This window comes from Callithrix jacchus, chromosome 14 (assembly GCF_049354715.1).
Source record: "Callithrix jacchus isolate 240 chromosome 14, calJac240_pri, whole genome shotgun sequence".
NCBI classification, from domain to species: domain Eukaryota; kingdom Metazoa; phylum Chordata; class Mammalia; order Primates; family Cebidae; genus Callithrix; species Callithrix jacchus.
The window spans coordinates 6,798,010-6,814,064 of NC_133515.1; the positions used below are offsets into that span (position 1 = coordinate 6,798,010).

The 16,055-nt window shown below is 58.2% G+C and overlaps 1 protein-coding gene across 8 annotated transcripts; it reads right to left on the reverse strand.

Annotated features, from left to right (window-relative positions):
• Window positions 1–1,529: 1,529 nt before the first annotated feature.
• Window positions 1,530–12,368, reverse strand: SEMA4C (semaphorin 4C). 8 transcript variants are annotated; one of them, XM_035271615.3, is made up of 15 exons: window positions 11,634–12,368; window positions 9,085–9,231; window positions 7,595–7,743; window positions 7,179–7,241; window positions 6,978–7,076; window positions 6,753–6,849; window positions 6,516–6,632; window positions 6,277–6,428; window positions 6,018–6,193; window positions 5,551–5,695; window positions 5,239–5,461; window positions 4,990–5,102; window positions 3,526–3,683; window positions 3,368–3,438; window positions 1,530–3,246 (listed from the first exon to the last, which is right to left on the reverse strand). In XM_035271615.3, the coding sequence occupies exons 2-15, from the start codon at window positions 9,191–9,193 to the stop codon at window positions 2,417–2,419; spliced, it is 2,502 nt and encodes an 833-aa protein (XP_035127506.3). In that variant the 5' UTR covers window positions 9,194–9,231; window positions 11,634–12,368; the 3' UTR covers window positions 1,530–2,416. The 8 variants fall into 8 exon arrangements, with proteins under 8 accessions (XP_035127506.3, XP_035127507.3, XP_035127505.3 ...); XM_035271616.3 differs by having other exon boundaries at window positions 9,085–9,234; XM_035271614.3 differs by lacking the exon at window positions 11,634–12,368 and adding an exon at window positions 11,199–11,385.
• Between the last annotated feature and the right edge of the window lie 3,687 nt (window positions 12,369–16,055).

The window sequence follows — 16,055 nt, forward strand, 5'->3', positions numbered from 1 at the left end:
CGCCGGACTGTACCCCGAGGCAGCCGCGCGAGGGCGTCCGAGGCTAAGCTGAAGGCAGAGGTGCTGAGTTCCGAGAACCGCGCGCCCTGACGCGCTGGGCCGCCGGGCTTTGCAGGGTGTAGGGATGAGGCCTCTGGGTCGGGTGGGGAGTTTTCCCTTTTCCTTCGCCAGGGCCCAGCCCTCCAGCGGCTTTGCAGGCTCCTCTTGTTACCGCCCCTAGTCCCGCCGGGCTCCCAGGACTGGTGCGCCGGCTCGCTCCGCGGTCTTTTGTTTCGTTTTGAGATGGGGTCTGTCTCTGTCGCCCAGGCTGGAATGCTGTGGCGCGATCTCGGCTCACTGCAGCCTCCACCTCCCGGGTTCAAGCGATTCTCCTGCCCAACTGGGACTTACCGTGCGCCACCATGCCCGGCTAATTTTTTGTATTTTAGTTGAGACGGGGTTTTACCGTGTTAGCCAGAATGGTCTCGATCTTCTGACCTCGTGATCCGCCCGCCTCGGCCTCCCAAAGTGCTGGGATTACAAGCGTGAGCCAAGGCTCCTGGCCTTGCTCCACGGTCTTTACCCCCTCTTCCTGGATCACCTCTGGCCAAGGCCGACCGCCCCTGGGGCAGTGACAAAGTGACTGCTGGAAAGGCCTCGAGACACCCTGTACTCCGCTTTCTTAAAAGTACAGCAAGGAGCAGGTGGCCACAACTTGTCCTGCCTCTAGCTCCACCTACAGGGCACGGACAGGGCCTTGGTTTGTGCAGAACCCCACGGCCCCACAGTGGGCGCTGAGTTTACCGAATCCGTCTTCCTGATCAAATCATCATCTGGGTGGCCGTCTGCGGACGGTGCACCCACACAACCTGCTCCTCAGCCGACCCCAGCCTTCTCAATTCCCGGTTAAAACCTAGGCAGCCACCTGCTGAAGCCACAGTTAAGCTTACAGGGGAGACCTCACTTCCACCGCCTGATAGGCTTAGAAAGGGTGCATAAATGACAGGGAGGGGTTCTGTGCCACTCCCTCTCCAGGACAGTGGTCTGGTACACACTGGGTGTTTAAGTTCCTTTCCCACCTAGCTGGGGCCCTGAAGACCCTAGCATTCCTGGTGGGTAGAAGGCTGGACGTCATTTCTCCTCTCCTAAGTGGGTTGAAAACCGCATCCTCACACAGAAAACTCATCTCCACAACCTTCCTTTCCTTTGGCCCCCTCACTCCCACTAACTGCCGTGAGTTCTGGGAAGGCGCCGCTCCCACTCCACTTCTCCCCTGGACTCCCAGTGCCCTGACTTCTCCCTCTGGCCAGAAGCCAAGGCTAGCTCCCAAGGGGCTGTGGCCATGTCTGGTTCCCAGCCCCACAGCCACCACTGTGGGAATACACTGGAGCTGGGCTGTCCCCTCCCACAGGCAGGCAGGGACCACAAAAGAGGTGGCTGCCCTGGACTGTGGGGGAGGCCCAGTCCAGCTTCCCTTTACCCAAAGAGCCTTCCCTCTTGGCACCAAGAAAGGTTTTAGCCCAAATGTCTTAGCCCCATCACAGTAACCATTTCATTTTCTCCATTTTTATTTGTCAATATAAAAATACTCAAATATTTACAACAAATAAATACGCAGGGACACAATAAGTTACACTGTTAGGAGGTCTTCCTCCTAGGGCTGGAAGAGGGTATGCCAATGTCCACAGCAGGCCCACCCTGTCTTTCTTCTCTCCCTTCACACAGCCTTTCTCAGCCCTGTACGGGAAGAGGCCAAGTATAAAATACCACTGAACCCACCCTTCCCCCCAAACACACAGGAGGCTTCATCCCCCTCCCCCCACCCTGAAAACATTCACAGCCCCCCCCCCACCCTGAAAACATTCACAGCCCTAGGAGCAGGACTAGGCCCACCCTGAGCCCTAAACTCCCCGTGAAGGGGCACAGCACCCTGCCCACCCCACCCCCATATGTACACTGCTGCCCGACACTCGGGACAGTGGGGGTAGGAGAGGCAAAGTGATACGACCCCTTCCCCTTCATAGCTCCAATGACTCACCAGGAGGACCCAGGCCAAGGGAAGACTTGACAGAAACAGGAAGGCTATGCTGCAGCCTGCACGCTCCTGCACACACACATACACACACACGTGCAAATACAGACAAACACACCCACATCTTGAAACTTCTGCCTTAAAAAGTTTTGGCGGCTGGGGTCCTGCGTGTCTGTGATTCACAGAGAGGAGGAAGATGCCTTCCGTGAGGCTGGTGCCCTGGTGAGCCACACCAAGTGGCAGTGCCCGTGCTGAGCAGAGCAGGTCCTCATGGCCGGGTGGGTGCTGGGCAGTGTCTGTCCCAGACACAGCAGGCGCCCGTGCCATGTCCCTGAGGTAGCTGGTACCTGTGCAAAAGTAGGAGCTACGCCTCCCATGCTTGCTGCTGAGGTGGTGGGGTTCCCCTCATACTGATGACTCCTCGGGGTTGGAGTCGGGCAGTGTCTGGCGCTGCTGCAGTTTGCGTCTCAGTTCATCTGCAAGCTCAGGCAGGGGGTGCCCGAGCCCTCCCCGGTCCTCCCCTCCTAGTTGTAAGCGTACGTAACCATTGGCATTAGAGTTCCGCCCACCCCCCAGGTGAAGCCGAGTTGGAGAAGGCAGAGGCTGGCCTGGGATGCCTGGAGGTGGTGAAGGGGGCCCCCCACCAGGCTGGCACTGGGCGTGCCCAGGCACTATCTTAAGGGAGCCATCTGAATAGTAGTAACCGACAGGATCCCAAAGTTTCTCATCTGGTTCAGGACAGGGCCGGAAGGGAGGACTGGTGGGCTCCTTGGGCAGCTCCAGGGGATACACCAGGGTCCTCTCAGCAGCCTTGGCCCCTTTTTCCAGCTCTTCCCGCAGCCGCCGGCGCAGTGACAGCACCAGCAGCAGCAGCACCAGGCACACGGCTCCCAGGGCCACCACCGCCAGCCACACCAGCCCCAGATTTTCCAGGGGGGCCCGGGCCTCCAAGGTCACTGATGGACCTGCCACGACAGCCACAAGGTAGCCTTCAGCAGCCAGCCGCTCCCCCTGCTCCTCCGAAAAGCAGTGGTAGGCCCCAGCATGGCGGGGCTGGGCGGCCATCACAACCAGGGCTTGGAGCCGGGCATCGTAGAGGAAGGAGCCGGGATGTTCCGCAGGCAGGTCCCGGCCCCCAAAGGTCCAGCGGGCATGGGCCAAGTTGGAGGAGAGGTGGCAGGGCAGCACCAGGTCTGTGCCTGCCACCACCGTGATGTTTTTGGGAGTGGGCCTGACTGTAGTGGCAGAGAAAAGAGTGAGGGTTAGTGCAGGAAACCAGGGCTGAGGAAGAGGAGAACAGAAACTCTGGCTCTGGTCCAAGGCACAGTCCAATGCCAGGGCAATACAAAAGCTCACCTTTCTTACTGCCACGGAGATTACAGATACCTGAGGTGTCCAAGATCATCACATGCTGGATCAGCAGGGATCTGGTAGGGAATGTAGGGTACATCAGCAGCCTGGCTCCCACCACCCTGAGTCCCTCCTGGTCCTGGCCTATGCAGAGCCCGACTCACCCAGAGTGGCCACCCACGGCCACACAGCGGCTGGTATTGACGTTCCAGGCACAATAGGGGTCTCGGGCGAGGACACAGTCTGCACAGGACCGGTACTTCATGCAGTTGGCCAGGGGCAGCTGCACCAGCTGAGAGCGGGAGCCGGCAAAGAGCAGCTTCTGCGAGAGAAGCAGGGTGCGGGGGTGGGGGTCAGCTAGGGCCACACCACAGGAGGGGCGGCCGGACCAGAACGCAGCGTGGGGGCAGCTTGGACTCCTACAGGGGGCACAGGATGGGGTGCCAGAAGGAGGAACGAGGCAGAGCTATAGTGCTGAAGAGGGAAATCTAAGAACCACAGAACTCAGAGGGCTTACACAGGCCAGACGCAATCCTAAGCCCCTTACAGATGTGACCTGATTAGAAAAGGATGATGGGGCTGCAAGGCCAAAAAGTATAATCTCACTCACTCACACGCACTTAGTGCAGGAAATACATTTCTCTCAAGGCCAGTCAGCCCTCACAACAGCAGCAGTGTAACATAAGATGTTTTCCCGTTTCAACGGTGGATGCTGATCTGTGTGTTTATTCAACCACACACTTTCTTTCTGCCATTATTCCATGTTCTGGGGGATAATTTTGATTCACAATAGTTGGTAAAAGGCAAACAAATCAAAGTTCAGGAGGGGTAGCAAACATGAAACAAGAGTATTGCACAAGGCAATGGGGCACAGCAGCTCATGCCTGTAATCCCAGCAATTTGGGAGGCTGAACTGGGTGGATCACTTGAGGTCAGGAGTTCAAGACAAGCCTGGCCAACATGGTGAAACCTTGTCTGTACTAAAAATACAAAAATTAGCTGGGTATGGTGGCACATGCCTGTAGTCCCATGCGAGGCTGAAAGAGGAGAACAGCTTCAACCTGGGAGGTGGAGGTTGCATGAGTGGAGATTACATTACCGCACTCCAGCCTGAGTGACAGAGTGAGACTCTGTCTCAAAAAAAAACTTTTAAAAAGAGTATTGCACAAGGGTATAATGCAAACACTTAAGGGAAATGGTCACAGAAATGGAGGGTTGGGACCAGAGAGCAACTGGGGACTGCAAGGAAACCACCATGGTGAGGGCATCATAAACATTTCACAGCCTGGGAGGTCTGGTCACAGAGGCATGGTCAGGCAAGAGGCCAGAGCCAGAACCACAGCAAAGCTTGGATGGAGGGTCTGAAGGAAACATGGGAACAGTTGCCAAGGCTTGATGCTGGGAGTGCGGCCCCTGGCCCTGCAACCTGCCCTGTGCAGCGCAGACTGTTCCATTTTCATTCTTGTTTCCAGGAACCTACCCCAAGTTAGGCAAGGTGTGCACGCATGCATATCTGTGTCCCTACCTCTGCACTGGTCAAGCACATAGGCCCAACTGGGAGAGGCAGGCAGACAGTGAGTGAGATGGACAGTGCTGGAGGCAATGGCAGATGGGGCCCAACTTACTACCTTGCTCTGAGACAGCGCCAAGCTTCTCATTGGCTCCTGGTCAAACAGCTGCAGCTCCTCAATCAGGTGAACCCAGGGACCCAGGCTCACAGCCTTGAGCAGCCAGCCGTCTCCTGGGGGGTGCAGAGGGGAAGGGAAGGTATGAATGAGAGGGCACAAGGCTCTGGGGCAGCTCCAGATCTCCCTGCCCTGGGCACACGGGCTTCCGCCCAGCCTCGAGTAGCCATGCCTGCATACCCATGCACCCACCTGTGCCAATGAACAGCACTGTATAGGTAGCTCCATCAAGCCCTGTAACCCGGTCAGCCACTAAATGGGTGAAGTTGGTGCCCTTCTTCACGAGCAGGGGGCGGCTCCACCGAGGCCTCACCTGCTCCTCTAACAGTGGGTGCTTCTTGACGAAGTTGAGGATGTTGTCAGGCAGCTCCAGGGAGCTAGTGTAGCCGTGGTGCCGGTGCCAGTTATTGATGCACTGGGGGTAGGATGTGGGGGTCAAGCCATCAGCAGGAAGGAATGGCATCACAGCTGGGTGGGGAGACGCATCCCTACCCCGGCACTCACCGAGCCAGGCCGAGGGCTGGGCACAGGGTCGGTATAGCGGTCCCACTTCTGGGCTTCCTCATGGTACTCCTTGTAGGGGCCCTCAAACACCCGCTGGATCTCTTCCAACTGATACTCACAGACGGCTGACAGGTACATGTCACCCCTGTTGCAGCAAGAGGGAGTCCCAGGGTTAGGTACCCACCTTATCCTTCCCACCCCAGCTCAGGGGAAGCAGCAGAAAGGCGGAGCCTGGCAAAAACCGGCCATGGGCATCAGAATGCACTGGCAGCTCAAAGTGCAACCTGGCGTGGGGCTCTGCCCCTTCGCAGGCAGCTCTGAAAGGGGCAGGTGCCAGCATTCCCCTTGGCTTCTGGACACCTGGATTCCTGGACTGCCCCTGAGGCCTGATCCAGGCTCTCACCCATGTACCATCTCTGACCTGAATCCCAGGTCCTCCCCACTCTGCAGGAGCCTGGCCAACTCACCATTGCGCCTTAAAAACCCCAAAGAAGGTGGTGTTATGCCAAGAGGTGTCCTGCAGGGTGTGCATTGCCTGCAGCTGGTTGAAGTAGAGCTGCCAGTCTGGGGCAGAGCATGCCAGCCGTGCCTTCAGGAACGTGGTCCACTTCTTCTGCAGGGTCCGTGCGCCACCCATATCTCCCTGGCAGACAGCAAGGGGACACTGCCAGTCAGCCTGGCCAGGCCAGCAGGGCTCCCAGGGCCCACCACTATGAGACTCGATACCTTGCAGACGCGGGCCACACGAGCCACCACCTGCTCAGCATAGCAGTCATACTCCACTGCCCTCTCCCTGAAGAAGAAGTAGACCTTGTCGTCGTCCCCCGTGAAGCTGCCCACACTCTCAGGTATGTAGGCAGAGCCTACAAAGTGAGGTTCTGTGGGAAGGGGAGGAGGTCAGCAGGGAGGGGCTGGGCCCCAGAAGGCCTCCCACCCACAGCTCTCTCAGGTGCCTGGGGGCTCACCGTTGAGCCAAAAGGCCAGGTACTCTGTCTTCATAGGGTGGTGGGGCCCCATGTTACGCAGGATAATGGGCTCCGTGCCCAGGAAGTTGTTGAGTGTGGCCGAGTACAGCTCACCATCTATGGGAGACAGAGGTCAGCCAGGCCACACATGAGGTATGGACACATCCGGCCAACACAGCCCAAAGTGGAACCAAGCCCCAAGGACTCGCCCAGCCTGCATGGGGGGCAGCCACTCACCCACAAGGAGGCCAGTGTGGCCTTTAGCTGGGTCATAGGGACACTTCCCCCTCCCATCCTCGATCTGTCCACGCTCCAAAGTGAAGGTGAGCATGTCCTAGGAACCGGGAGAGAGGTGATGAGGAGATGCTCAAGAGCAGAGCCCTTTGGGCCACATCCAAGAGTCCAAAGAAGGACGAGGAGGGAGGGGGGCTGGGGACACCAAGGGGAGAGGGCAGCACTCACAATGTAGGCGCACTTGGGCTGGAAGGCGTAGGTGCCACAGACGTACAGGTGGGAGGCATTGTAGGGCTGCAGGAAGCGGATGAAGTTGAAGCACTCAGTCTAGGGGCAGAAAGGAGTCTGGTTAGTGAAAGCACCAAGGCTGGAATGGGAGGAGACTCCCTGGGGTGAAGGCAGCACCAGGAACCACATCCAAGCACCCACCTGGTTGTTCTTCCCTTTCTGCATACACTCAGTCTTTTTCTCCACGGGGGCCTCCCAGGAGATCTGAGGACAGGAAAGAAGACATCAGCCTCATCACAGGTATGGACTGAGCACACATCACAAGCACAGCCTGCAGCAGCAACACAGGGATACCCAGTGCAGAGGCAGGTCCCCATTCTCTGGGTGCTTCTTTCAGTACAGAACAGAAGCCCCCCAACCACCCCACTACTCAGAATCCAGTAAGTGCCAGAGAGGAGAGGAAGGCTGCATGCTGACCCCAACCAGAGGGCAGGCCCCGGATACCCAGTAGCACTTTTGTGGGGGCAGCCAGGCCAAGGGACCGCCTGGCCAAGCACAGGCCCTCTGAGTCCTGCCCTCTTTAAGGCCTGACTGCCTCCCGCTGCCCCACCTCTCACCGCTCCTTGCAGCTCCAGGGCCTCCATGCTGAAAGCAAACAGGGCCTCACGGGCCCCCACGTACAGAAGCCCAGTCTGCTCCGTCAGCGTCAGTGTCAGGAAGTCCTGGATGCCCGTCTGGGAGAACCGACGCACCACTGTGGCCAGTTCTGCAGGGGTAAGCACAGCTGCTGATGGGCAGGGCCTCTGGGGCTCAAGACACCCCTCAGTCTTCCTCCATGTAACAGTCTCCTGGGCCTCATACCCCAGTTCCCCACACTAGAGCCAGTACTCCCATGCCATAAGCAGATGCCAGCCAAACCCCCTGATAAAGGACACTTTTGAAATAGACTTTGGCTCTGACAGCTCCACCCGGGCCTGGGAGGAGGCAATTCCAGGCTGCTGGGAGGAAGGAAGGATATCTCAGCCACAGCTTCCGGCCAGAGCTCTTGCTCTGAGGGTCAATGACACCTCCAGACGCAGGGCTGGGCACCCCCACCCCACCCTCGCTTCCTTGCCTGCTGCTTCCTTCTTTACCCTGCTGCCCACTGCCTCTATCAGAGTCCAGCAGGGCAGGAGCCACAGATGGCTACGAGTACTCCCTACCTCAGGAAACCCTTCACTCCAGCAGAACCCTAATCCAGGCTGCCAGAGATATGAGCACAGCAGGCCACTAGGACAGGCAGGGATGGAAGGAGGGGAGCCTGGCTGTGATCCAGGCCAGGGAGATCCAGAGAAACCAGAGGATCAGGGACCGGAGATGGGGCTGGGGCCTGGGAAATCTTGCTGCCACCCAGCATCCAGGGCACCACGACATTTACATAGCCACGTGATTCCTACATCAGCTGCCAAATATAGCTGCTGACCTGTCTTCAGGGTCCCCCCAAACCAGCCTTAGTCTTTGGAGGCAACGATGGATCCAGACACAGGCCAGCCTGGCAGGGCTTCATAGGCACCTGAGTGGAGCCTGTGGGAGGTGAGCTCATCCCAGGTCCCCAGAGCACACAGCTGATACAAACACCTGACATCACCTTTCACACAGGTGTGTGCACATGGGGCACTAACAGGTCCTTGCTGTGCCCTAGCAACCATGTGAACTCCTGCATATATACACACCCTTCTGGGGCCACCAGAGGGCATGATGAGTACCCAGCAGGAGGAGGTCTTAGGGGGTCCTGGGAAGCAAGCCTCCAGTTTATATCTATCCCGGTTCTGGTTTCTCTTTAGGCTCCCAGCGCTAGTGACAATTCAAGAAGCGAGGCAGGGGAAGGTGAGGCACAGGGCTCTCCCTCACACACTTGGGCCGGCAGTCTGGGGTGGGGAATTGGATAGAACTCCTCCAGAGGAGGCTAATCCCAGGTCCCAACCTGCACTGCCTGTTCTGGGCCCCTGGGGTCACTCGAGTTTCTTAGAAAGCTGTGCCACACACATCAGAATCAAGCCAGCACACTATGGGGGCAAATTCTCAGCAGCCTGTCCCCACCTTCCTCCACACCCCTCCAGGCACTCACCCCCAGAAAACACTGTCTTCCGTGGCACAAGGTTCCACCACACCTCAGCCCCAATGCCCAGGCCCCACAGCCCTGCTGCCAGCAGCCAGACAGCCCAATGTGGGGCCATGGTTGCACACCCCGGCTCTGAGCTCCAGGCCAGCTGCCCTACTGAGGGAAAAGAAATGGTTAGAATTCCGGCCAGAGAAAGCAAACCAGAGGGGCCCGCAGCAGGAGAGGCCACGGGACTCCTCATCAGGCCTCTCCAGAAGCCCCGGGTGCCCTTCTTCCTCTTCTCTTCAGAGGTGGACCTAAGTCCCCACACTTGGCCCCTGCCCTCTCAGCCCCTAAAAGGCCACGAGTCTCCCTGGGGAGCAGGTAGGAGCTGAGTCAGCTGAAGGCCAAGCAGGCTCTGGTAAGCCCTCCCTGGCCTCCAGAACCCCCACTCCCTCTTCGCAACAGGAAGTAATTTGATAAATAATAAGGTTACCCCCCAACACACACCCTCAGGACTAAGAGGTCTGAGTTTCTTAAAAGAACCTCAAGCAGCAGGCCTTGCGGCCACTGGGGCTCCGGCTCCCTCAACACCTAATTCTGGGAGGAAAACTCCTTAGGGCGACGAGGGGCATGCGGTGGGGTAGGCGGTCAGGAAAGCCCCACAGAGGGACGTGGTAGGGACGGCAGCGAGCGGAGGTCCCGGTCCCGGTCTGTCCCCTCCCCCAGCGCAGACAATAGCCCAGCAGAACCTCAAACCCCGTTCCACATCAGCAGGGCAGGAGTGGGAGCAAGGCCGGGAGCGAAGGGGGCCCAGCTTCCCGAGGCCCCTTTGTTGCCCAAGAGGGAGGCAGGAAGTGGGTGGGATGGGCGTGGACATGACCAGGGCCTCATCCTGTTCCTCGCACAGCCTCCTCCGAGACACCAGCCCTTTGGCGGAGGGGCGGCAGGGGGACCGAGCTCGGGTCGAATCGGGGACTCCGGCGGCGCGGGCAGGTGGTGGGGGGGAGGTAGGGGCGGGGACCGAGGGTGTTCCTCCCAGGCCGCGGGCGACGCGCCGCGCAAGACCGGCGCCCGCTGCGCTCCCGCGGCTCACGAACCTTCCCAACTCTGGGACTGCGCCCCAGGGACCCTGACCTGGGCGGGCCAGCGGGATTGGCTTCCCCCGTTCCAGCCTTCCCTTGCCGGGGGCGGAGATGCAGAAACTAGGGACCTCCTCACCCCCAAACAAAGTGTCCCCGCCAAGACCCCGTCCCGGGTCCCCCCAGGTTCTCCCCTCCCCCAGCTCCAGGGATTTGAACGCGAACAAAGCCCCGGCGCGGGGAGCGTGGCGAGTCCGGCCTGCAGACGCCCCCTGTCGGCCCAGAGCCCCGGCGCGGGAGGGCGGGTGGTGGGGGCTATGCCCCCAACCAGCCCAGCAAAACGCCCCGGCCCCATCTCGGCTCCTTACCCGAGACTCGGGCCGCACCCCGTGGCGTGCTCCGAGGATCCGCCCAGCAGCCGTGCCTGCACCCGCAACTCCCCTCCAGGGTGAGAAAACGGGCAGCCGGGGGGCTTGGGGGAGGGGTGCGGACTCCAGGCGGGGCGCCCCGCACCCTCGCCCACCCCGAGAGGCCAGCCGTGGACCCCGGCGCTCCCTGCAGGGCGAGCGCTTCAGCCGGGGACGGCTCGGCCCGAGGGCCTGGCTTTCCGGGACAACCCGCCTCTCCAGCGGAACGGGCGGGCGGGCGGGGGGCCGAGGCAGGGAAATCCGATCCCACAACATCGGCCTTGCTCCAAGCCCGCCCCAAACTTTCCATCGGGGTGGGAGTGCCGAGGGCAGTCCAGGAGCCTGGCTAGGATCCCGGCCGCGGACCGGACCGCGCGAGGAATCTTCACTGCCCGTGGCTCCTCGCTGGCGCGCCCCTTCGACCCCGGAGCTGTGAGGCTGCAAGCGCTGTACGTTCCACTCCCGAGACCCCGCGAGGTTGCCGCGGGGGGCGCAAGAAGGATCCCCGCGGACAGCCGTCTCCGCCGTCGCGGCTTCCTGAGCCCCAGCCCCTGTCCCTCCCGTGTCCCGCAGCCCCTGCTTGAGTAAGGGGACAAAGCGGCGGCTCCCGCGCCCCGCGTCTCCCGCCTCACGCAAACCCGGCCTCGCTCACCTCTTGTGTGCAGCGCCAGTCCCCGGGCGCCGCCCTCGCGTTCGGCTCCGACCGCGGTCCGCCCCTGCCCGCGCCCGCCCGCCAGACCTCCGCGGCCCCTCTGACACCGCCCCACGGTCCCCGCCCGGCTCCGCGCCCCTGGGCTCGGGCTTCCCGCGCCACCTCGGCGGGCGCCTGCTCTTTCTCCAGCGCGACCACGGTTCTCCGCCCCCTTCCCCTTGACGTCAGGCTGGTGGGGGGGTCGAGCGGAGGCCGGGGCGGGACGGGAAGGCTAGCTCTAGAGGGGGCTGCGACCCGCTGGGACCCTGGGACCCGCCCGTTCTCCGCCTCGGGGCTCGGACCTCCGCCCCTTCGGGTGCCCCGCCGCCACAGTGCCCGGAGGGATATGGGGCGGCGGAGGGACTCCGGGTATGGCCGCGAGGTAATCACACTCACCAGGTCTTTCCGAAGTGTCCCCCGAAGACCCCCGGCGGGCTGGGCTCGGGAGAGGGGCTCCCGACCCTGGAGTTACTGGAACGAACGCGGGCGAGCCACTTCGAGGTGATTGCCGGGGGAGGCACACTGGGGAAACCGAGGCTTCTCTTGGGGCTGACCAGAGGGGTCTGCCTTTTGGCTCCCAATTCTCCCTCCCTTCTAGGCCCGGAGAACCGCTGGTCCCTGTCCTCAAGTCTGGAAGGGGCTTCACCAGCCAGGAAGACCTTTAAATCAACAGAGAGGGTCTGCCCCTGCTTCTCACTCTTCGGGCAAAGCGCCTATCCCCAGAAAATGACTCCTGGTGCCACCGGAAAGCTGATTAACAGGTGGCATGAACCTGACTGTTCAGATGAAAGGGGCAGGGGGGAGCCACGCTTCGGAGCCACGCTTCGGAGCCACCGCCAGCCACCTTCAGAACCGCCAGCCTCTGCCCACAGCCACTCCTAGAAGCAACTTGTAGCTCTGGCCTCATAGTGCAGCGTCCTCTCTGCCAGCTGGTCCTCTGAGCTGGGCAGGTGGTCAGTAGAGGTGGTCCTCATGGAGGACACTCCACGGGCACCTGGAGACAGATGCTATCTCCTGGCTAAGGGCAAAAGGCAGAGGTGAAGGGACTTGAGGCCCTGGGGCTTGGAGGTAACTTTAAGCCAGGGTGCAGTCCTGGAGGGGAGGAACACTTCAGGCCGTGTCAGCAGATCTGGATCATAAATCAGTCCGACAGCAGCTTTTGTTCTGGGTTGGCATCTGAAAAGCAGGTACCAGCAGAGTAGTGGAGATAATTGAGAAAAGCAGCCCAGTTTGGTTTCAGTAACAATTGGGTCTTTGCTGGTACACATAAAGGCCCCTTCTCCCTTGCTGGCCAAAGCCACATTTCCCAGCTCTTTTCCACTAGGAAAAAGAAAAAAAGCTGTGGCCTTGGAGATGCTGGAGATAATGACCATGGGCTGGGCAGGGAAGGCCTCCTGCTTCAGCTAACAAGGAGGGAGAAGATGTGCCACCCCTCGTGTTGATTAGAGACCCCATATCTATTCATGCGGGATTGGGGGGGTGGTAAACAGTGCCTCACTTGTGTTCTGTATTTTAGACTTTTGCAACTTGCCTTGAAATACATTTTCTTACTCCACCCTATGACCACCCTTTAAAAAGTAAGTATTTTGGGAGGCTGAGATGGGAGGATCACTTGAGCCCTGGAGTTCAAAATCAGCCAGGGCAACATACCCTGTCTCTACAAAAAAAAAATTTTTTTTTGATAGGGTGTCTCACTCTGTCACCAGATCTGTTGTTGTATGATCTCGGCTCACTGCAACCTCTGCCTCCTGGGTTCAAGCGATTCTCCTGCCTCAGTCTCCCCAGTAGCCCAGCCATCTTTTGTATTTTTATTAGAGATAGGGCTTCGCTTTGTTGGTCAGGCAAGTCTCAAACTCCTGACCTCAGGTGATCCGCCCGCCTCAGCCTCCCTAAGTGTTGGGATTACAGGCATTAGCCATCACACCCAGCCCAAAATTAAAAAAAAAAAAAAAAAAACTAGCGGGCGTGGTGGCAAGCACCTGTAAGTCCCAGCTACTCAGAAGGCTGAGGTGGAAGGGTTACTTGAGCCCAGGAGGTTGAGGCTGCAGTGAGCGGTGATTGTGCCATTGCACTCCAGGCTATAGAGCAAGACCCTGCCTCCACAAAATAAGGAAATAAGTATTGTTGCTCCCCTTTTGGAGATCTGTCAGAAAGGTTTAACAGCTGGCCCAAGTCATGCAGACAATTAGAAAGGTCAGAATTTTTTTTTAGAAATAGGGTCTTAAAAATAAAAAAGAAAGAAATAGGGTCTTGGCTGGGTGCAGTGGCTCCCTTCTGTAATCCCAGCACTTTGAGAGGCTGAGGCAGGAGGATCACCTGAGGTCTGGAGTTCAAGACCAGCCTGGCCAACATGGTGAAACCCTGTCTTTTTTTTTTTTTTGAGACGGAGTTTTGCTCTTGTTACCCAGGCTGGAGTGCAATGGTGCCATTCCGGCTCACCACAACCTCTGCCTTCTGGGTTCAAGCAATTCTCCTGCCTCAGCCTCCCGAGTAGCTGGGACTACAGGCACGGGCCACCATGCCCAGCTAATTTTTGTATTTTTACTAGAGACGGGGTTTCACGATGTTGACCAGGATGGTCTTGATCTCTTGACCTTGTGATCCACCAGCCTAGGCCTCCCAAAGTGCTGGGATTATAGGCGTGGGATTTGAGGCGCGTCTGGCCCAAAACCCTGTTTTTACTAAAAATACAAAAATTAGCCAGGTGTGGTGGTGCACGCCTGTAATCCCAGCTACTCAAGAGGCTGAGGCAGAAGAATCGCTTGAACCCAGGAGGTGGAGGTTGCAGTAAACTGAGATTGCACCACTACACTCTAGACTAGGTGACAGAGTGAGACTTAGTCTCAAAAAAAAAAAAAAGAAAGACGGCCGGGCACGGTGGCTCACGCCTATAATCCCAGCACTTTGGGAGGCCTAGGCGGGTGGATCATGAGGTCAAGAGATCGAGACCATCCTGGTCAAAAAGGTGAAACCCCGTCTCTACTAAAAATACAAACATTAGCTGGGCATTGTGGTGCACGCCTGTAGTCCCAGCTACTCGGGAGGCTGAGGCAGGAGAATTGCTTGAACCCAGAAGGCGGAGGTTGCGGTGAGCCGAGATCGTGCCATTGCACTCCAGTCTGGGTAACAACAGCGAAACTCCATCTAAAAAAAAAAAAAGAAAGAAAGAAACAATGTCACCTGGAACTTCTGGGCTCAAGTGGTTCTCCCACCTCAGCCTCCCGAGTAGCTGGGACTATGGGTGCATGCCATCACACATGGGACAGGGTCTTGCTATGTTGCCCAGACTGGAAAGGTCAGATTTTTAAATCAGGTCTTGGGACTGCCAATTCTGTCTTTCTACGAAGTCACCATCTATCCTGACAGTGGTCCATTTCCTGCTGTTTCTCCTCCTCTTCAATACTCCTCCCCCATTCCCTCGCCTTTAGGTGTGAAGGTTACCAGGTAGAGAGATCTGAGCTCCCTGGCTCTGACTCCAAGGTGGAAAGTTTGAGAAGGCAACCAGTTTGGTTTCACTGGCAGGGCAGTGGCAGGCATTTGGGTTCTGGAGGCCCAGGGATGTAGAAGCCTCCAGCTAACAGAATCCATGAGCCTTTCCTCCCAAATGCTCTTGGAGATAAGCTCCCAGCTCCCTCCCCTTTTCCACCTTCATGCACCTTCTGCTGTATTCTGTCCATTCCAGCACTGGCCCTTTCTGTGGGTGGATGGGCAGAGGATACAGTTTCCTGCATGACTGTTTGCTCATGATTCATACTTCTAAATGAAAGTACAACTGGTAGAAAAAAAGGATTTCTGGGTCTTCAATTAAGAAAAAAATTATTAATACAGGTACAGGGGTGGGGGAAGTGTATGTATCTTGCTAGTCTCCCTAGGGCCTGGTATATTCTGTGGAAGGTATCCACCCTTTAGGACTCAGGTCTTGACAACTGCTTGTCGTCAAATCAAGGAAAGACAGAAATTGTGCTAACTGACTCGCAAGAGTCTCCAAGGATCCCCCAGCAGCTCAGGCCAGCCCCTAGAGATGACCTAGGAGACTTTCCTGAAGAGCCAGTCCCCTTCTCCATCTCTTGATGTTGGTTGTGGGTCACAGTGCCCTTCATTTGAGCTACTCACCTGCCTGCTCTCCTTAGGCAGCAGGAGGGAGGCCCGGAGTACACACTGGGTTCTCTGGTGAATACTGCCTGGTGGGTTTCCAAGGCAGCCAGGACTGCTGTCAACTCAGATGAGGAAGCGAGAACGCCTGGGTCAGCTACCCTTCAAGGGTCTGAGCTCCTGGGGACCGAGGTGACCGGGGACATAGGAAAAGGACTCTCCCTCCCTACTTCCTCCAAAGGAGAGTTATCAAAGCCGCCCACCTGGGACCCCTTTCCCTTCCCAGCCCCTCCCTGTCACCAGTACCAAAAGGAAGCAGGAAAACATCTGTCATCACAGCCCCGGATGTGGATTTTCCAGTGGCTCCTATCAGGATATCCCCCAGCCTTTTCCCAAGGGCTTAGGGATTTGGAAAAGTCAAAGATCTGGAGAGCAAGTGGTGACATTGCCAGCACCACTGTGGAAATCTGGCCTTGGGGAGGCTGAATCTCTAACTGATCCCAGACTAGTTTTAGAAGATCTAGTCAGCTCCCAGCCAGTCCCAGAGAGGGCCCATTACAAACCCCAGAGGACAGCATGTGCCCTTGGGCGACCTTGCAGTGCACACCTCTGCTCAGGTTACAGCCAGGTCTCTGGAGGAACTGAGTCGTCACCGACACCTCCTCTCCCCTGGGTATCTATTTCTCTCTTGGGGATGGGTATGCTTGGGGAGCAGGAGAGGAGGGT

Bases quoted from the DNA above. Each gene is read 5' to 3' on its own strand.
- SEMA4C (XM_035271611.3), bottom strand. From the start codon at position 10,856: ATGGAAAGTTTGGGGCGGGCTTGGAGCAAGGCCGATGTTGTGGGATCG. The intron at 7,744-9,084 runs GTGAGTGCCTGG...TTACCCCTGCAG, and splicing joins GAAGACAGTGTTTTCTGGGG to AACTGGCCACAGTGGTGCGT. The intron at 5,696-6,017 runs GTGAGTTGGCCA...TTGCTGCAACAG, and splicing joins GGGGTTTTTAAGGCGCAATG to GGGTGACATGTACCTGTCAG.